The following is a 22,072-nucleotide window of genomic DNA, read 5'->3' on the forward strand; positions in this document are numbered from 1 at the left end:
GCACCTGATGCAGGTGCTGGGTCAGATGGTGGCGTCAATGGAGGCTGTTCCCTTTGCCCAGTTCCATCTGCGTCCTCTGCAGCTGGACATTCTCCGCTGTTGGGACAAGCAGCCTTCCTCCTTGCACAGGTTAGTGGCTCTGTCGCCACAGACCAGGAGCTCTCTTCAGTGGTGGCTTCGGCCCCTATCTCTGTCTCAGGGACGCTCCTTCCTGGCTCCGTCCTGGGTGATCCTCACCACGGATGCCAGTCTATCCGGCTGGGGAGCGGTATGTCTCCACCACCGAGCTCAGGGCACTTGGACTCCGTCCGAGTCAGCCCTCTCGATCAATGTGCTGGAAACCAGAGCCGTGCTCCTGGCTCTCCTAGCTTTTCACCACCTATTGGCGGGCAAACACATCCGAGTCCAGTCAGACAACGCTACAGCGGTTGCCTACATCAATCACCAGGGCGGGACACGCAGCCGCCTGGCAATGTTGGAGGTACAACGCATCCTTCAATGGACGGAGGACTCCAAGTCCACCATATCCGCAGTCCACATCCCAGGCGTGGAAAACTGGGAGGCAGATTATCTCAGCCGTCAAACCGTGGACAGTGGTGAGTGGTCCCTGCATCCGGCAGTGTTTCAGTCAATCTGCCGCAAGTGGGGCACTCCGGACGTGGACCTAATGGCATCCCGTCACAACAACAAGGTTCCGATTTACGTGGCTCGCTCCCACGATCCTCAGGCCTTCGCAGCGGACGCTCTGGTTCAGGACTGGTCCCAGTTTCGTCTGTCCTACGTGTTTCCCCCTCTAGCTCTCTTGCCCAGAGTCCTGCACAAGATCAGAATGGAGGGCCGTCGGGTCAAACTCATTGCTCCGGACTGGCCCAGGCGAGCTTGGTATCCAGACCTGCTCCATCTGTCCGTAGAGGTGCCGTGGCACCTTCCGGACCGTCCAGACGTTCTCTCACAAGGTCCGTTTTTCCGCCAGAATTCTGCGGCTCTCAGATTGACAGCGTGGCTCTTGAGTCCTGGATCTTGACGGCTTCTGGTATTCCTCCTGAAGTCATTTCCACTATGACTCGGGCCCGGAAGTCTTCCTCGGCCAAGATCTATCACAGGACTTGGAAAATTTTCCTGTCCTGGTGTCGCTCTTCCGGCCATCCTTTTTGGCCTTTTTTCCTTGCCGACCCTTTTGTCCTTTCTACAGTCCGGTCTGCAGCTGGGACTGTCCCTCAACTCTCTCAAGGGACAAGTCTTGGCTCTGTCAGTGCTGTTCCAGCAGCGTATCGCCCGGCTGGCTCAGATCCGCACCTTCATGCAGGGCGCGTCTCACATCATTCCGCCTTACCGGCGGCCCTTGGATCCCTGGGACCTCAATTTGGTCCTCACGGCCTTGCAGAAACCCCCCTTTGAGCCTCTTAGGGAGGTTTCCTTGTTTCGTCTTTCACAGAAAGTAGTCTTTCTAGTGGCCATAACTTCCCTCAGGAGAGTCTCTGATTTGGCTGCGCTCTCTTCGGAGTCACCTTTTTTGATTTTCCATCAAGACAAGGTGGTTCTCCGTCCGACTCCGGACTTTCTCCCTAAGGTGGTTTCTCCTTTCCACCTTAACCAAGACATTACCCTGCCTTCCTTTTGTCCGGCTCCTGTTCATCGCTTTGAAAAAGCGTTGCATACTCTGGATCTGGTGCGGGCGCTCCGGATCTATGTGTCTCGCACCGCTGCTCTTAGGCGGTGCACCTCTCTTTTTTTGTGCTAACCACAGGTCGGCGTAAGTGCCTCTCTGCTTCTAAGCCGACCTTAGCCCGTTGGATTAGGTCGACCATTTCCGATGCCTACCAGGGTTCTCGGGTGCCTCCCCCGCCGGGGATCAAGGCACACTCGACCAGAGCTGTCGGTGCCTCTTGGGCTTTCAAGCACCAGGCTATGGCTCAGCAAGTCTGTCAGGCTGCCACTTGGACTAGCCTGCATACTTTTTCAAAGCACTACCAAGTGCATGCTCATGCTTCGGCAGATGCGAGCTTGGGCAGACGCATCCTTCAGACGGCTGTCGCCCATTTGTGAAGTTAGGCTCTGCCTACTTCTCAGTTTTTCTGTTTACTCCCACCCATGGACTGCTTTGAGACGTCCCAATGTCTGGGTCTCCCATAGGAACGATAAAGAAAAATAGAATTTTGTTTACTTACCTTAAATTCTTTTTCTTATAGTTCCATATTGGGAGACCCAGCACCCTCCCTGTTGCCTGTTGGCAGTTTCTTGTTCCGCGTGTTATCACCGGCTGTTGTCGTGGACAGAGTCTCCGGTTGTTCCGGTTCTTGCTCTGTTTTTACTTGTGGGTGGCTATTCTCCTTCAGCTTTTGCACTAAACTGGCTAGATCTCGTTCTCCAGGGGGTGTATAGGCTCAGAGGGAGGAGCTACACTTTTTAGTGTAGTACTTTGTGTGTCCTCCGGAGGCAGAAGCTATACACCAATGTCTGGGTCTCCCAATACGGAACTATAAGAAAAAGAATTTACGGTAAGTAACCAAAATTCTCTTTTTTAAATCATAATGTCAACCAAACACATCCAAATGACCCTGATCAAAAGTTCACATACCCTGGTGATTTTGGCCTGATAACATGCACAGACGTTGACACAAATGGGTTTAAATGCCTTACCTGTGACCCATTTGCTTGTAATCAGTGTGTGTGCATAAAAGTTGAGTGAGTTTCTGGGATCCAGAAAGACTCTTGCATCATTCATCCAGCCACTGACATTTCTGGATTGTGAGTCCTAGGGAAAGCAAAAGAATTGTCAATGGATCTATGGGAAAAGATAGTTGAGCTGTATAAAACTGGAAAGGGATACAAAATATATATCCAAGGAATTAATAATGGCTGTGAGCAGTGTTCAAACCGTGATTAACAAATGGAAAATCAGGGGCTCTGTAAAGACCAAACCACAATCGGGTAGACGAACAAAAATTTCGGCCCCAACAGCCAGGAAAATTGTTCAGGATGCAAAGAAAAACCCACAAATAACATCAGCTGAAATCCAGGACTCACTGAAAACTAGCGGTGTGGCTGTTTCAAGATGCACAATAAGGAGGCACGTGAAAAAAAATTGGGCTGCATGGTCGAGTCGCCAGAAGAAAGGCATTACTGCGCAAATGCTGCAAAGTATCTCGCCTACAATACCCCAAAACAGCACAGAAACAAGCCTCCAAACTTCTGGAATAAGGTAATTTGGTGTGATGAGACCAAAATCAAACTTTTTGGCCACAACCATAAATGTTACAGTTGAAGAGGTGTCAACAAGGCCTATGATGAAAACAACACCATTCCTGCTGTAAAGCACGGAGGTGGATCACTGATGATGTGTGGATGTATGAGCTACAAAGGCAGAAGACACTTGGTCAAAGTTGAAGGAAAGATGAATGCAGCACGTTATCAGCAAATACTGGAGGCAAATTTGCAGTCATCAGCTTGGAAGTTGCGCATGGCACGTACTTGGTTGTTCCAACATGACAACGATCAAACACACAAGGCCAAGTCGATCTGTCATTGGGTGCAGCAGAACAAAGTGAAGGTTCTGGAGTGGCCATCTCAGTCTCCTGACCTCATTGAGTCTCTGTGGGGAGAACTCAAGCACGCAGTTCACGCAAGAAATCCCAGTAATTTACAGGTACTGGAGGCTTTTTGCCAAGAAGAATGGGCAGCTTTACCATCTGAGACAATAAAAAGTCTCATCCACAACTACCACAAAAGACTTCAAGCTGTCATTGATGTTAGAGGGGGCAATGCACGGTATTAAGAACTGGGGTATCTGAACTTTGATGAGGGTCATTTGGATGTTTTTGGTTGTCATTATGATTTTAAAAAGAGAAAACACACAGTATTTTGACAATATAGGGCTTCACCCAACCACTAACCATGAGTGAGAAAAAAAGATTTTGTGTTATCATTCATATTCTCTGAAAAAAGGCCTAGAAAGCCTTGAAATGCTGGGGTACGTAAACGTTTGAGCACAATTGTATATGTACAGGCCATGATGCTGGGATTTAATGGACCCTTTCATCATAGTTCTGGGATAGAAAATGCCACTCTTTGTTTCTCTCCACCCATTCAGACATATGCTCCATCAATTTGTCTGTTAAGCAGACTGCAGTTCTGCTGAAGATAGCGGTTCTGGAAGGGAATGGTACCTACTATAACTGCGTCCTTTCTTTTCAGTAACATAGCAGTTGAATGGTCCTCCTTTATAGCGTGTCCACCTCTAAACATGATGCTAGTCAGGGGCGTAAATAGAACTCATTGGGACCCATAGCAGAAGTCCTAATTAGGCTCCCCCACAATAATTTGGCGGGGTCACAGAAGAACATTTCTCACAACTTTGCAGCCCATACAAAGTAATTTTCCTCCTATTGAAGCCCCATATATTAAGATGCCCCTATAAAGGATGATGCCAGCAAAAGTCTTCCCCCCACCTCCAAACACAGTATGATACCCTCATAGGGAGTTCCTATACAGTATCCTCCACAAACACAGTATAACCCCCCCCACCTTACACAGTATGATACCCCAACACAGCCCTCTATACAGGACAACCGCCGTCCATACACTGCAATGGCCTGACACCCTCCACACAGTATGATGGCCATTATACAACCCTCCACACAGTATGATGGCCTCTCCATGTAGTATAATGTCCTCCACACAGCCTCCCACAACTCAGAATAATGGCCCCAATAAAGCTCTGCAATAGTATACTGGCCTCCATGTAACCTTCCCAGCAGTATAATGGCCACCACATAGCCCTGAAAACTGTATAACGTAACCACATAGCCCTGCAAACTGTATAATGGCCCCCACATAGCTCTGCAAATGGTATAATGGCCCCCACATAGCCCTGCAAACTGTATAAGAGCCCCTACATAGGCGTGCAAACTGTACAATGGCCCCCACAAAGCACTGCAACTGTACAATGGCCCCCACATAGCCCTGCAAACTGTATAATGGACCCCACATAGCCCTGCAAACTGTATAATGGCCCCCACATAGCTCTGAAAACTGTATAATGGCCCCCACATAGCTCTGCAAACTGTATAATGGCCCCTACATAGCCCTGTAAACAGTATACTAACCTGCACATAGATGTGCAGAGATGTCAGAGCTCAGACGGAGAGAGTGTGATGGATGATGGATTGGCAGCTTCCTCTTCAATCATTGCTTTCAATTGTAAATGCAATGCCAGATGCCAAGGAGGGGGGACTGCCCCCGCCCCCACCCCCGACTCATGGGCCCCATAGCAGCTGTGTGGTTTGCTATTAGCAGTACGCCACTGATGCAACTTGTGTCCAAGTCATATTGGTTTACCATGGTGTGTTTTTTCAAAGAGCTTTCGGGTTCATGCTGATGAAGATGACTCCGAGAGGATTCAACAGATTGTTAAAAGGGCCATAGAGGATGCTGACTGGGTAATGAATAAGGCGAGTATGACAAAACACAAAGTTAACATTTAGCTATTACTTGATAGCTTCTCTAAATAAATCACTAATTTTTTAAATGGAACTCAATTTATCAGGAAAGTTCTTTATTTTTTCTATTCTTTAATGTTGGGAACCTTTAAAGAGCACCCACCCTCTTGCCAATTCTTTTTAATACCTTAATTGCACAATTGAACAGGCAACTATATTACATTGATAATCTCTCCTAGAAAGATCCTATAAGATCCTCTGTACAAGAAGCTTTTGTTATTCCTTGATTGTCAAAACAACTTGACCTCTCCACTTGTGTCCCCATGATACCGGCATTTATTTTAGTTGGTTGCACAGTTTCAGCATCATGAAGGTCTCCTTAAATCACAGACTGGGTGCATGTAAATGTAATTTTCCTTTCGTCACGACAGCACCCATGAGAGAGGGATCCGCCCCCTTCAGGACAGGAAACCTACAGATAAAAAAGGGGCAGTCCCCCTCCCTCATCAGTTGGTTTCCTGTCCTGAATGGAGAGGAACCTACAGTACCTGGGCCCGGTTGAGTCCGTGCGGTCTCCGTGGGAACGGCGGAGCTCTAGGTCCAGAAGCACGGTCGGTGGAGCTCCCCTCGTGGACTCCGTCCTCCGGTGCGTCTCGTCCTCTTCCCCTTGGTTCGGCTTTGCCTCCGGGGTAATGACGCCGGCACCTGCGCGCGCTTGGCTGTGGACGGCAGGGGGGACCCTGCCGTGTCCGCGCGCTCTCTCTGCTGCCGTGACCCGGAAGTGCACTGGAGCGCTTCCGGGGGAGTGGACCGGGCAGGTTCCTTGTGAAGGCCGTGGATCCCTCCTTCCTGAGCCGGACGCGGGGTAAGTTGCTGTCGGTGCTCGGCGGCCGGCGCCTCTCCCTGTGGCGCGGGCTGCGCCTCCGGTTACGCGGCGGGTGCGATGTGTCCGGGGCCGCGTCCCCGCTCTGTCTCCTCGGCAGTGTCCCGGCAGTGCAGGGAGGATCGTCCCGGGTTTTGGAGCTGGATTCTGCCATGCATGGCCGGGGTCCCTGGGGCCTTTGTGTTCACCTGGCCCCTGTATCCTCTGTGGCTTCCGGGCCCGGTAAGGCCTCTGTGGACTCGCCTGACTCCGGCCTCTGTGGGGCTCCGGTGGCCTCTGTGGACTCCTGGGCCTCTGTGGACTCCTGGCCCTCGTGGCCTCTGTGGACTCCTGGCCCTCGTGGCCTCTGTGGACTCCTGGCCCTCGTGGACTCTGTGGACTCCTGGCCCTCGTGGACTCTGTGGACTCCTGGCCCTCGTGGCCCCTGTGGACTCCTGGCCCTCGTGGCCTCTGAGGACTCCTGGCCCTCGTGGCCTCTCTGGGACTCCTGGCCTTCGTGGCCTCTGTGGACTCCTGGCTCCTCTGGCCTCTGTGGGCTCCTGGCCCCTGTGGCCCCTGTAGGCTCCTGGCTCCTGTGGACTCTATGGACTCGTACCCCTGTGGGGTCCTGGCCTCTGTGGGTTCTTGGCCCCTGGGCCTCTGTGTCCTCCTGGTCCCTGTGGCCTCCGGGCCCCTGTGCATTCTGTATGTCCTGACCCATGTGGCCTGTGTGTTTTTTCACGCCTCTGGACCTCCTGGCCTCTGGACCTCCTAGCCTCTGTGGCCTCTGGGCCTCCTGGCCTCTGTTGGCCTCGGGGCCTCCTGGTCTCTGTGGCCTCTGTGTCCTCTGGCCCTCCTGTCCTCTGGCCCTCCTGTCCTCCTGGCCTCGGGTCCTCCTGGCCTCGGGTCCTCCTGGCCTCGGGCCTCTGGCCCTCCCGGCCTCTGAGCCTCCTGGCCTTTGCGCCTTCTGAGGTTGGGTCTCGGGCCTCTGTGTCTCTCAGCCTCGTGCTTCCTGGCTTGTGCCTCTGTTCCTCTGTGCTGCCTGCCCTTGGTCCTTTGTGCCTCATGGCCTTGGCCCTCTGTGCTGCCTGCCCTTATTGCCTCCTGGCCTGGGGCCGCTGTACCTCCTAGCCTTGCCGCTGTGCCTCCGGGCCTTGGGCCGCTGTGCCTTCTGGCCTCGGGCCTCTGTGCCTTCTGGCCTCGGGCCTCTGTGACTTCTGGCCTCGGGCCTCTGTGACTTCGGGCCTCGGGCCTCTGTGCCTTCTGGCCTCGGGCCTCTGTGCCTTCTTAGTCTCGGGTCTGTGTACCTCCTGGCATCGGTGCCTCCTGCCTTCGGGCCTCTGTGTGTACTGTCTCTGTGCCTTGGGCTTCCTGGCCACGCGCCTCGGTTGCCTCCTGGCCTCATGCCCCCTGCCTCGGTGCCTCTGGCCTCTCGGGTTCCTGGTCTCTGTGGCTGCCTGGCCTCTGTGTGTGGCTCCCTGGCCTCTGTGTGGCTTCCTGGCCTCTGTGTGGCTGCCTGGCCTCTGTGTGGCTGCCTGGCCTCTGTGTGGCTTCTTGGCCTCTGTGTGGCTTCTTGGCCTCTGTGTGGCTTCCTGGCCTCTGTGTGGCTTCCTGGCCTCTGTGTGGCTTCCTGGCCTCTGTGTGGCTTCCTGGCCTCTGTGTGGCTTCCTGGCCTCTGTGTGGCTTCCTGACTTCTGTGTGGCTTCCTGGCCTCTGTGTGCCTTCCTGGCCTCTGTGTGCCTTCCTGGCCTCTGTGTGCCTTCCTGGCCTCTGTGTGCCTTGAAGGTCTCCTTAAATCACAGACTGGGTGCATGTAAATGTAATTTTGCCATTTAGTTTAATTTCAAACATTTCTAGCAATTACCAACACATTACTAATATTTAACTGATGACCTAAGCCAAAATTTGATATTTAAGCTAAGATAACTCAAGTGTATTTAATTAATCAATATGTTCTTTTACTTTTGTATATGCAGTGACTTATTAGAAGTGAAGTTGTTGACATTTAATACATATATTCTGTAGTTTGGATTTTACAGCTAATCTTTCACAAACCAGGAAAAACCATGGAAATTCCCACATATTCATGATCACATTTATATTTTTGATGATGTAATTTTCCCGTTGCCACATACTGTTTGTTATTCTTCCTCCTCCTTCTCCTCCTCCTGCTCTAAAAAAAAAAAAAAAAATCTGACCGGAAAATTGTCTCACCAACGATCTAAGTACGGATAAATTGGTGCTTGTTAGTTTCAAGCACCAATTTTCAAGTTTCAAGCACTAGTTAATTTCAAGACATAAGAATAGAAAGAGAAATTAAATTACCATTCCAGCAGCTGCAATACATGTGTAACTCATCCCTTTGCCTTACTGCTGCAGTTTAGTGATGGGCAAAGCTGAACTGTAACGTTTGGGGTCCGTGCATGGACCCTGAACACAGAATTCTCAGGGAAGTCGATGTTTCTGTTCAGACGCCTGGATAAAAATTAAAAAAAGTTAATATGAAGCAAAATAGGGATTAGAGCAGGACAGTTATACTTACTGAATCTGTCACACTGCTTCCAGGTCTGTTCATTAAACCTCATGCATATTCACTGTTTTCCCAACCCACCCTCTTTGACAGCGTCTGTGATTGGTTGTAGTCAGACTGGCAGGTGGCGTCTTCATTTGGTTGTGAAGTGTAAAAATAATCAGAAAATATGGCGTAGGGTCCCTCGTATTTTGATACCTAGAGCAGATAAAGCAGACTGCTACAGACTGCAGCCCCCAGTAGTGTTATCTTGGCTGTGTATTAAAATATAAGGGACTCTGGCCTTTTTTAAAATTATTTAAGTAAATAATTTAAAAAAAGGTGTGGGGTCCCCCAGCCCTCCAATTTTGACACCCAGCCAAGATAGACAGCTGGGGGCTAGTTTTCTCACGCTGAGAAGGACCATGGTTATTGGGCCCTCCCCAGCCTAAAAATAGAAGCCCACAGCTGCCCCACATTGCGCCAATCCTGGCGCTTTACCTGGCTCATCCTGATTGCCCTGGAGCAGTGGCAATTGTGGTAATATAAGGGGTTAATGACAGCTGTGATTTATGAAAAAATGCCTGTGGTATTCCACACATGTCTGCTGACCTGATCCACCCACACCTGTTAAACCCTTAGATCACGCTGTCAAACAGTGACAGCGCAATTTAAATGGCCGAGGCCACCATCAGCAGCCACGTGACTTGATCACGGGGCACCGATGTGTTGTCATGGTAGCGTGGGGTCAGCTGATGACCCTTAACACTACCATGAGTCACTTTCTATGAGAGCCAGCAGAGCGCCGGCCACAGGAGATAAGCATTTCTGCTGATCAGAGTGATGCTGCTCTAATCAAGAGTAATGCAAAGGGATCGGACTCAAAACACAAAAAATAAGCTATCACTGAGCCCAGGATCAGAAAAAATGAGAACGCTACAGGTCTCAAGAAAATGGTGACAAAAGCGCTAACCTTTCTTTGGACAATCAATAGTATGAATCAGCTCACCGTGGAAAAAGCTCAGTCACAAATGCTAACTACAGGGTGTGTTTTAGCCCCTTGGAACAATTGTTGCAGTTTAACCCCTAACGCTAAAGCTGAAGGTCAGCTCATTATATATTTGGCTGTGGTATTTTTTTTCAAGCATATAAATTTATTAAAGCATGTTTCATAGACATCAATTGATATAGAAAGGAAAAAAAAAAAAAAAAAAACTTTTTCCTGAGTAGGATGAAACTTATATAACACAGATATTAAATCTTCTAGTTCAAACTTAACAGCCCCTACACAATATAAATCGAGCACTAATATATTAGCAGTGTGCATGCATACATAGCCAAAACTCCTACTTGCGTTTTTAATTTACACCAAATTTACACCATCTACGACTTGTGCGGTTATATTGCGTTATATTCAACATGGCGCTTTGTGCTCTACCATAATATAGAACAAGCATGTGTTTTTTGCATTGAAGCATAGTTTAAATAATTTAACAAAAAAATAAAAAAAGTTTTTGAAAGGGATTTTTTTTTTTTTTTTTATTAAAACAAACTTTTGACAATAAAAAATGAGGCTTCCTTCAAAGTATATAAATCTATTTTAAGCATTGAGGTACACCGAAGTGCAGGAAAATCCACATAATATAGATATTAAACTTCCATGTCGGAATTTAAAAGCTTTTACATAGTATGAAAACTAAGCACATATATAGAAGGGCAATATGTGTGCATATACATGGGGATATACATGAGTAAATATGTTTGTAAAAAAAATTCCAGTGTGCGCCATTTGTTGAGTGCAGATTTATGTATTTAAATATGATATATTGGCACATATGTATGTGCATTAAACTTGAAGGTGTTATATCTGCACACACTGAATGGCGCACTGCAACTGGTTTGGTTATAAACGTATATATCTTCAAATCCAGAAAACCATTGAAAAATGTGTACTGTATTGTATTGTATTGTATCATTGTTTTTTAATTGTATATGTATGTAATATTTTTCATGGTAAAATCTATTTCGTGCATGTAAGGTGCTGAAGTAATTTAAACATCTGTTACATTGATTAGCATTTGCATATAAGCTTTGCAGCACCATCTATCCAGTATCATGATTAAGGGTGGTGCTTTCACCTGAAACGCGTTGTGCTGGTCATGTCATTCTTTGTGTCTGCATGATAAAATAAAGACGTGATTTTTTTTGCCTGAAGAGCTGGACATCCTCATCTTTTGCTTTCTTTGGACAAACTTCAGAATTTTTATTAACCATTTAGATAAAAGTAAAAGCATATATAATATATATTTGGTATCTACAAGCTAGTATCGACGTGAGCCATCATACTTTTTTTTGCAATTTCACTGTACTTGGGAATTTTTTTCCCGTTTTCCATTACACTACCAGGAGCTGCTCAACCTCATACTTGAGAATCGACGAATTTCAGCTAAAGCAATAGCAGACATCATGGGAATTCCCCGTCAACGTTTTATGTGATTATCCATGAACATTTGGACATGAGGAAGCTATCTGCAAAGTGGGTGCCCAAATGTTTGACAACAGATCAGAGAAGCATGCGAGTGAAAACGTCCCGGTCCATTTGTTTAGTGTTTCCGGACTGATAAGAACCTCCTGGATCAACTGGTCACTATGGATGAGACCTGGTTTTATTTGTATGACCCTGAAAACAAGGAGCAGTCAAAAGAGTGGAGGCACAGTGGTTCTCCTAGTCTAAAGAAGTTCAGTAAGGTGATGGCATCTGTGTTCTGGGATAAGGAGGGCGTGCTGCTAGGGTACTACTTTCAAAAGGGTTTCACCATCAATGCAAGGTATTACATTTAACTTTTGGACCAATTGAAGGCAGCTCTGAAAGCCAAAAGGTGCGGCAAGCTGTCAAACACCTCCGCTCACACTGCGCAAGCGACCACAGCAAAACTGGCAGAGCTGGATTCCAGCTGGTTGACCACCCACCTTATTCACCACATCTAGCTGTCTCTGACCATCATCTGTTTTCAAACCTGAAGAAACCTGTCAAGGGTACCAAATTTCACACCATTTCTGATGCCATGGCTGCTACGGACATCAATGGAGAGTATGTGGGAAAAATGTAAAGTTTTCTCATCCTATCAGCAGACCCTCGTATATGGTAAAACCAATGGCTTCATTCACAAGTACAACTTGTCCCACAAAAAATAAGCACTCATATGGCTATATTGACCGAAAAATAAAAAAAGTTATGGCTCTCTTAAGAAGGGGAGATAAAAATGAAAATGAAAATTGGAAAATCGCCCCAGGTGTGAAGTGGTTGAATGATTTATTTAAATAATTAAAAAAAAAAAAAAAAAAAAGCTGCTTTGGGTCCATTGTATTTTGATACACAGCCAAGATAACGCACACAACTGGGGACTGCAGCCTCCAGTTGTCTGCTTTATCTGCGCTGGGTATTAAAATACAGAGGACCCTATGCCATTTTTTTCGGTTGTTAATTTTTACACTCCACAACCAATCATAGACGCCGGTATGCTGGCAGTCTGAATGCAATGAATCATAGACGCTATCACAGAGGGTGGGCGGGAGATGCAGTGAATATGCATGAGGTTTAATAAGCGGATCCGGAAGCAGTGTGACAGCCACATGGAGTATAACTGTACTGCTCTAATCCCCATTTTGCTTACTTTTGCAGCCATTTTACAGCACACAAGTTCGGGTCACCGTAGACGTATATGGGGGTTCATATTCCGGTTCAAGCCTGGTCCCGAACCAGACTTTATTTATTTATTTTTTTATTTAATTTATTTTTTTTTTTTAAAAGTCCAGCTGGATCCAGCGAACCCGAACATCTGCGGGTTCGCTCATCTCTACTGCAATTCTCTCCTGTACCTAAAGGGGTTGTCTTATTTATGACATAAATATTTGATAGAAATAGAAACTAATAAATGAAGAGAGCTGTGCATACAGTTGAATCCAGGAGTTTACATACAATATCTGAAAAGACACATCTGCATGTTTTTCTCACAATGTGACATGAAATCAGAATAAACCTTTCCCATTTTAGGTCAATTAGGAACCAAAATTATTTATATTTGACAAATGCCAGAATAATAAGAGAGAGAGAATGTTTTAATGCATTTTTATTACTTTCTGCAACGTCAAAAGTTTACATACGTTTCATTAGTATTTCGTATCATTGCCCTTAAACTGCATGACTTGGGTGAAACGTTTTAGATATCCTTCCACAAGCTTCTCACAATAGTTGGTAGGAATTTTGGCCCATTCCTCCTGACGGAACTGATCTACCTAAGCCATGTTTGTAGGTCGCCTTGCTTACATTTGCCTTTTCAGCTATGTCCATAAATATTCAATAGGATTGAGATCAGGGTTTGGTGATGGCCACTCCAAAACATTGACTTTGTTATCCCTAAGTCCCTTTGTAACCAGTTTGGCAATATGCTTTGGGTCATTGCCCATTAAGACGACCCATTTCCACCCAAGCTTTAAGTTCCTTGCTTATGTCTTGAGATGTTGCTTCAGTTTTGCCGCATAATCTTCTTTTCTCATGATACCATCTATTTTGTGAAGTGCACCAGTCCCTCCTGAAGCAAAATAACCCCACAACAATACTTTGCTTCACCTTGGTTCTTAACTTCATTGTAGCCAGTCCAAGTTACCCCCCCCCCCCCATTTAAAAACGGTCCTCCCTATTTAAAGATACTATTGCGTCCTGGAGAATAATGAGGAAGAAATATAAGTTGTTGTTTAGAATTTCAAGACACCTGCCATTATGGAATAATCCTGAGTTTAGACAAGACAAGGAAAACAATCTATTCCGGGAATGGAGGGAGAAAGGGATACAAAGTGTTGGACATCTCCTGCACGATTCAGAGCTCAGATGGTTAAGGAGGGAGGAAATAATCGGTAGATACGGCCTTAGCCCAAACCAGGTTATTCAGGATGAGCAAATAAAACATTCCTTCATGAACGTATTAAAAGATGTTAAGTCAGGAAATAGGCAGGAATAGCTTTGACTGTCTTCTGACTCAGTATGACTTAGTATGTGGCCTCCCCTTCAATTTCATCCCTGTACAATATAATGAGAGAGGATCTGTTAGACATACACCCGGACACATTTTTTAAACAGTGGTAGAAACAGCTTTCTGACCAAGACATTGGGTCTAAAATCAGGGATGGGTGGAATGTTCTGGGAAAGCATGTTCTTAACGAACAGTGGACGGAGACCCAGTAGAAAATTCTGCATAGAGCCATCTATGCTTTTGATCTACCAGCGTCCCCTTTAAAATTGGATAGTATCACTCAATGTCCAAAGTGCAAAACTCCCTCTACTGATTTGTTGCAGGGACTATGGTCGTGCCCTTGTTCAATGGAATTTTGGGAGGACATTACCAAATGTATTGAATCTATTTGGTCCCTCAGGCCCCCTCTAACGAATATTTTGGTATTGTTTCATTACCGGTCTGAAAATGAGACCATGAGTGTCCGTCACTTTCACCTCGGCTCCTCCATATGGTGCTGCTCCTATCAAAAAGGCTATCATTTAAACATTGGCGAGACCCTACTACCACTTCACTTAATGAATTTCTGGAGTAATTGAAATATTTATTAAGTTTGGAGAGATGGGATGCAGAAAAAAGAAAACAACGGATACCTAAATATTTAAAAACTTGGAAGGTATTCATAGAAAAATATTGTTCTCCAGATGAGATAATTCACATAGTCACACCCTTTAAGGATTGTGAATGGTACCACATGGGGAAGCTCAGTGGCTCGTTGGATAAACTGGAGATTGATGCTGGTTAAATCGTAGTCTGTCTATTCTGAAATATCTTAGAGAAATGTTGTGGTTCACATTAGTACACTTTTTCCTGCCTGTGTATGCACTGCTTGAATCTTTGGATCTTTGAATTTCTTGAATATTTGAAGGTCTACATTTTTTAATTTATGTATTTGAGTGTTATAATAAAAACCCAATAAAAATTATGTATATAAAAAAAGACAACCCCACAACATTATGCTGTAAACCCCTGTGTTTCACAGTTGGAATGGTGTTCTTAGGCTTTAAAGCGTCTCTTTTTTTCCTCCAAATGTAACGATGGTCATTATGGCCAAACAGTTCAATTTTAGTTTCGTCAGATGACAGGATGTGTCTCCAAAAAATATGGTCTTTGTTTCTTTGTGCATTTGGGGTCTAAGGGGAAAACTTTTCTCCTTGCGAAGACTTTACAAACCAGTCTGGCTGCCAATGAGGAGTCTTATAGCTGCAATGCTCCTCTGGGAAATATTCAAATTGTCTCTTTTGGGAGGAAGGAGACAAACTCTAGCACCACCTATTGGAAGTAGCAATCCTAAAAGTCAAAAGTGTCCCTTAAACGAGCCTTTTCATAAGACTAAGGCGGGCTTTGCACACTACGACATCGCAGGTGCGATGTCGGTGGGGTCAAATTGAAAATGACGCACATCCGGCATCGCATGCGACATCGTAGTGTGTAAAGGCTCGATGATATGATTAACGAGCGCAAAAGCGTCGTAATCGTATCATCGGTGCAGCGTCGGCGTAATCCATAATTACGCTGACGCGATGGTCCGATGTTGTCCCTCGCTCCTGCGGCAGCACACATCGCTGTGTGTGAAGCCGCAGGAGCGAGGAACATCTCCTACCGGCGTCACTGCGGCTTCCGTTGGATATGCGGAAGGAAGGAGGTGGGCGGGATGTTTACATCCCACTCATCTCCGCCCCTCCGCTCCGATTGGCCGCCTGCCGTGTGACGTCGCAGTGACACCGCACGACCCGCCCCCTTAACAAGGAGGCCGGTCGCCGGCCAGAGCGACGGTCGCAGGGCAGGTGAGTGTATGTGAAGCCGGCGTAGCGATAATTTTCGCTACGCCAGCTTTCACAACATATCGCTGCTGCGACGGGGGCGGGGACTATTGCGTGTGACATCGCAGCATCGGCTTGCGATGTCGCAGCGTGCAAAGTACCCCATAGAATTTGTCAGATCGTAACCTCCATTTGCAGACACGATGTTTCTGGGTGATTGCCCCTCATCAGTGCAAAGTATGAGATATGATCTGGCTGTATGAGAAGCTCTAGTGGCGTCTAAGGGGAAAACATTTCTCCTTGCGGAGACCTGACAAACCAGTCTGGCTCTGATCTGCTGCTCTGATCTACAGAAAGGAACAAGCGATCAGACTGCTGATCCTTGTAGTCCCCTAGGGGGACTAATAAAAAAATAAAACCTAAAAGTTCAAATCACCCCCCATTCGCCCCATTGAAAATCAAAGGGTTAAAAAAAGAAAAAATATACACATACTGTATTTGATATTGTCGCATTCAGAAATGCCCAACCTCTCAAAATATAAAATCAATTATTCTGATCGGTAAACGGTGTAGCAGCAAAAAAAAATCCAAACGCCAAAATTGCGTTTCTTGGTCGCCGCATATTTTGTACAAGATGCGATAACGGGCGATCAAAACATAGCATCTGTGCTAAATCCGTTAAAAACGTCAGCTCGAGACAAAAAAATAAGCCATCTCTGAGCCATAGATCCCGAAAAATGAAAATGCTAAAGATCGCGATTTAATGGCTCAATAAGTGCGCCATTTATTTTGGACAAACTTGTGAATTTATGTAACCCCTTAGATAAAAGTAAACCTATACATGTTTGGTGTCTACGAACTTGTACCAACCTGAGGCATCACACCAATAAATCAGTTTTACCATTAGTGAAAACTGTGAATAAAATATCCCAAAAGCAATCACAGTCACACTTTTTTTTGCAATTTTTTTTGGACTTGGAATTTTTTTGCCGTTTTCCAGTACACTATATGGTAAAACTAATGGTTTTATTCCAAAGTACAACTTGTCCTGTAAAAAAAAAAAAAAAGCCCTTATCTGACAAGATTGACAGAAAAATAAAAAGTTACAGCTCTCGGATGAAGGGGAAGAAAAAAAAAAACGGAAAAATTGCCCAGAGGTGAAGTGGTTAATCTGGCTTTTTTATGTTTCTTTTGGAGTAATGGCTTCTTCCTGGCAGACTGGCCTTTTATTGCATGTTGATTCACTACTTTGTTTCACTGTGGATAATATCACAATCTTACCAGCTTCCGCCAGCATCCTCACAAGGTCTTTTGCTTCTGTTCTTAGCTTGATATGCACATGTCTGACCAAAGCACTGTCATCTTTGGTACACAGAACCCGTTTCCTTCCTGAGCGGTATGATGGCTGGACATTCCCAACTTGATTGTACTTCCGTATAATTGTTTGTACAGATGAGCAAGGTACCTTCAGGTATATGGAAATTGCACCCAAGTATGAACCAGACTTGTTCAAGTTCACAATTCTCTCCCTGAGATTTTGGCTGATTTCTTTTGACTTTCTCAAAGAAGCAGTGTGTTTCAGGTGTGCATCAAAATACATCCACAGGTGTGTCTCTAATTAACTCAGATGTTGTCAATAAACTTATCAGAAGCTTTGAAAACATGACATCATGATATGGGCTGTCCCATATTGTTTGAAGGCATAGTACTCTTAGTGTATGTAAACTTTTGACTTTGCAGAAAGTAATACAAATGCCTTAAAATATTCTCTCTCTCGCTCATGTCTCTCTCTCTTGTTCCTAATGGACCTAAAAACAGGAAAGGTTTATTCTAATTTCATGTCAGATAGTGAGACAAACCTGCGTATGTGTCTCTTTAGATAGTATATGTAAATATCTAGTTTCAACTATATGTGACCACCTCTCGAGAAAGCATTAGAATCTGCATCTAGCAGCCACTTTGTCACATTCTGTTCAGAACACCTTAAATGTCTCAGATATGTCAACCTTTTTTACCATCTTTTTTTATTTGGCCATGTGCACACTTTGCATTCTATTCCGCAGCGTGTAAGTCACTGCCTGTGCGTCTCAGAACGCAACCGAAAAAGCTGCGTTCTGAGACGCATTCGGCAGAACGCAACGTGCGCACATTCCTGGAGAATTCATGCGTTCTGGATGCTTTCTCTGCCATAGACAGAGTGGGAAAAGCATCCAGAATGCACATTTTTCACAGTGCGGTCCCACTCGGCTCTGCAGCATCCCCATAGACTTCCAGCAGAGCCGAGTGGGACCGCACTGTCAAAAAGAGCATGGCTGGCTGCGAGACAGAGCCACGTGATCAGAATGAACTCTGATGAACTTCACCCGACTTCATTGTGATCGCGCGGCTCTGTGCGTGTGCCGCGGCTTGATTTGTGGTCACATGTGAAGGACTCACCTCTGATCGCAAATCCCCTGAGTGACTGCAGTGAGCCGCGCGATCAGCTGTGCTTTCACTCCGGTTACTCGCTGCCACAGCTACAGTCCTCCACCTGAGCGCGGTGGCCGCGAGTAACCTCAGTGACAGCACAGCTGATCGCGCGACTCACTTCAGTTGCTGCATGGAGCTCACAGGAGCGGCGGTGGTCTACTGCTGCTCCTGTCAGCTTCGGATGTAGCAGAGCTGAAAGTGTCGTGGGACCTTGCGTGTATTACGTCGGACCTGGAGTTGTTTTTGAGGGGTTAATAAAGTGGTGAAATAGGGTGATTTTTTTGTCTTTCATTCCAAATAAAGGATTTGTTGGAGATGTGTGTTTTATTTTCTTTAACTTACTGGTTAATCATGGAAGGTATCTCGGGGAGACGCCTGCGATGATTAACCTAGGACTTAGTGGCAGCTATAGGCTGCTGCCATTAACTCCTTATTACCCAGTTTGCCACCACACCAGGGCAATTCGGGATGAGCCGGGTAAAGTCCCGGGACTGTCGCATCTAATGGATGCGGCAATTCCGGGCGTCTGCTTGCTGATGTTGTTAGGCTGGGGGGCTCCCCATAACGTGGAGATCCCCATCCTGAGAATACCAGCCTTCAGCTGTGTGACTTTACCCTGGCTGGTATCCAAATTGGGGGGGGACCGCACGTCGTTTATTTTTCAATCATCTATTTATTTTTTTTACTCCTCGATATAGACACGCCCACTGGCGGCTGTGATTGGTTGCAGTGAGACAGCTGTCACTCAGCGAGGGGCATGTCTGACTGCAACCAATCATAGGCGCCGGTGGACGGGGGAAGCAGGGAATATGTGATGGGTTAATGAGCCGTCGGCATTTTCAAAAGAGGAGAAGCCGTCACAGTTTGAACGCCGTGCAGCGCCGAGACGGTGATCGTGGATCGGTGAGTATGAGAGAGGGGGTGGGGGGAGAGACCGACATGGACAGAGAGAGAGATAGAGACATAGAGGGAGAGAGAGACCGACCGACAGAGAGATCGAAAGACCTGCCTTTGTTATGTTAAAAAAAACATGCGGATCGCAACAATAATGCAATGCAAGCGCACTGCTTAACATTTTGGCAGCATTTTCCTACAACTCATTGATTTCAATGGGTGTAGAACGCTGCCAAAATTTCAAAAACAATTGACATGTTGCTTCTTCAAACGCAGAGATTTTGACAAATTTTACGCACCTAAAACGCTGCATTTTTAAAAGCATTGTGCATACAAGAAAGCCCTAATTTCCATAGACTATGCCTGGAAATCGAAACGCATGCAATTTGGCATGAAAACGTTGCAGCTCAAAACGCTGCCGAAACGCAGGAAAAAACGCAATGTGCGCACACAGCCTCTTGGAACTTCTATAAGGCATGGGACTATGATATTAAACTTTTAAAGATTATGATTTTTTTTTCTTGTTATTGTATAAAAAATTCTCTTTTTAAATCACCATTAATTTTTTTTTTTTTTTTTTACAGTATAAAAAACAAGCCTAAGAAACCATATAAAGCAACAATTTCATCAGGGAAGAGACCTGTGGACATCATATTACTTATTTTGTCATCAGCCACAGAACCTAAATCCATCCAATGATATATACTTTCAAAGGAGAATCTTCTTCCCGCTTATGAGCTTTGCTATGTTCAAGGAATATTCCTTGTCTACCGTGACTTGAAGACAGACATTACGTTTATCTATATTGATGCTTAAATTAAAATATCAGGCATTTCTTTTGGTATATTCTAATGTTCAAGTCATTACTGCAAATGTAAATATTAAAGTATGTTCTCTATTTGTGCATGAAGTATTTTATGAAAGGAAATTGAATTTCATAAAAGGTCAATCCAAAAGCTTTTTTTTTTTTTTAAATCCAGGTATTTTGTGGCCATTTTTTTCTAATATGAACATCAAGAAAATGCTGTAATTTAATGAAATCTTATAATGATAAAGATTCCTGATTTGTGATGATTTTCTGACTCAAACCAAGCATTAGCTCGATAAACACAGGAGAATTGAAGTAAGATTTGTCCATCTACATTGTAAGGCTCCTATTTGTGCTGTCTATAAAAAATAATCAGAACAGGTTAGAGCCAACATATACAGTGGGTCACTGAAAACGTCAGTAAAATGAATAGGGGTACAGTGTTTCACCGAAAATAAGACTTAACTTGAAAATAAGCTATAGTATGATTTTACAGGATTTTTGGAGTATGCTTGAAACATAAGCCCTAGTTACAGTCAGGGACAGTTTCCTTTAAAAGTACAACTCGTTCCGCAACAAACGAGTCCTCACATGCCTATATTGATGGAAAAAATAAAAACGTTACGGCTCTCGGAAGAAGGGTGGTGGAAAAAAAAAAAAACACGGAAAGCTCAAAATCTGCCAGTCGTGAAGGGGTTAAAATACACTTTTCCTACTTTGAAGTTACAACACCAAGAAGCAAAAATTGTGGAATCACAGGATCGATAGACATGATATTCAACATATTTTGCTTTATTTAGTTTTGAGAGACACACACAGAAATGCACACACTTGCACGCCTTCAGTGAAGTTATTAATGGTTGACTGAGAAATATTACTCCAATCTGAGTGAACTTAGACAAATAAATCATCAAAATTTGCTTCTGGCAACCTCCTTTTGCAATTGCTGAGCAGTGACATCCCAGATGAGCTCAATGTGACACAAGTCTGGAGTGCTGGAGGCCAGGATGTGCATTTAGGCCAAGCATGCAAGCACAGTAGCATGAGAAACATGAAGCCTGTTGTTGTCATGTTGAATAACGGCTTCTGGGACGTTTGTAGAAATAGGCAAACCCAAATTAAAGTAACATCGAGCTGTTAGTGTAATAGGTCTAGACGGGTCCAACTCTCATACATTAATACCGGGAGTAGATCTGGTATGATGTTCCTTCATGATGGCCTCTGTATGGTCTTGCCTATATGATGTTCAAACCAATCACTGGCTAACACATTGCGTCCAGGACTCCTCACTAAAAAGGATAGACCTCTATTCCAGCCTCCATTGCCATTTAGTATTGGGACATGATAGTATTTGAGAGCGTTGGTGTAAGGTCAATAGAACACCTATAGCTAAATGCCTGACACTGACACCATAGGCTTTGATATGTGACATCCAATCTCACTTGCATTACAGAATGCATCATTGATGGAGTCAATAACACACCCGTTAGTGTCCCAAAAGCCATTTTCAGCATTACAATGCGAGTCTGCCTGTTGTTCTTTCTGATGTGACCAGCCTGCGATTCCTAAATATTTTGCCATGTCTCAGGACTTATCTCACCATGTGCGCCTCTAAGAATTTATTGGTTGAAAATTACAAAGGGAGCTGCCAGCAGCGGATCTTGATTATTAACATGCCCAAGTGCATTCAGCTTGGCAGAACGTTCCTGAGACAAATGTTAGTTATCTAATTGAAAGCAAGCATAAAATTGTGCAATAAAAGATAATATAAAATTGTATTTAATAAAGTGAGATATTGGTTATATTTTGCCTAAATATGTAAGCTCGTAACCTGGTGTCAAGGGTTTCACTTTATTAAATATCATTTTTTATTACACAATTTTCTGCAGGATGCAGCCAGACCCCTTTTGGGCTAGCTATACTGTGGGATGCACTTATATAGTGCTGGGCAGCCCACCTGATTTAATGGTATGGGCGTCATCTGTAGGCTGTAACTCAGACACTCTGTATCCCACGTACCTGTGTGACTGGCACCCCATGCAAACCCCATCTGTTTGTATGTTTAATACCAGCAACCACCCCCTCCATGATATAGTAGGCTGACAGTGATTGTCTCATCGGTATTCTGCACCTGTGTTGCCCCCTCCTTTATCATGGGGAGCCTGCTGCATACTGCTACTGGGCTACTTGCTGTCATTTAAGGGTGGGGGTTGGATTACATGAAGGACAACATGGCAGGAGACAACTAGTCCTCTAGTGA

At 45.2% G+C, this 22,072-nt stretch overlaps 1 protein-coding gene across 3 annotated transcripts in view; it reads left to right on the forward strand.

The window, feature by feature from the left end:
• The window catches only part of LYRM9 (LYR motif containing 9), a 43,336-nt gene extending 23,434 nt beyond the window's left edge, over positions 1-19,902 (forward strand). For all 3 annotated transcript variants that reach the window (XM_075335305.1, XM_075335304.1, XM_075335306.1), the window contains exons 3-4: positions 5,358-5,450; positions 19,589-19,902. In XM_075335305.1, coding sequence (XP_075191420.1) covers positions 5,358-5,450; positions 19,589-19,606 — 111 coding nt within the window. In that variant the 3' untranslated portion in view covers positions 19,607-19,902. The remainder of the gene's footprint in view (positions 1-5,357; positions 5,451-19,588) is intronic.
• The last annotated feature ends 2,170 nt before the right edge of the window (positions 19,903-22,072 follow it).

Source organism: Anomaloglossus baeobatrachus, chromosome 2 (assembly GCF_048569485.1).
Source record: "Anomaloglossus baeobatrachus isolate aAnoBae1 chromosome 2, aAnoBae1.hap1, whole genome shotgun sequence".
NCBI classification, from domain to species: domain Eukaryota; kingdom Metazoa; phylum Chordata; class Amphibia; order Anura; family Aromobatidae; genus Anomaloglossus; species Anomaloglossus baeobatrachus.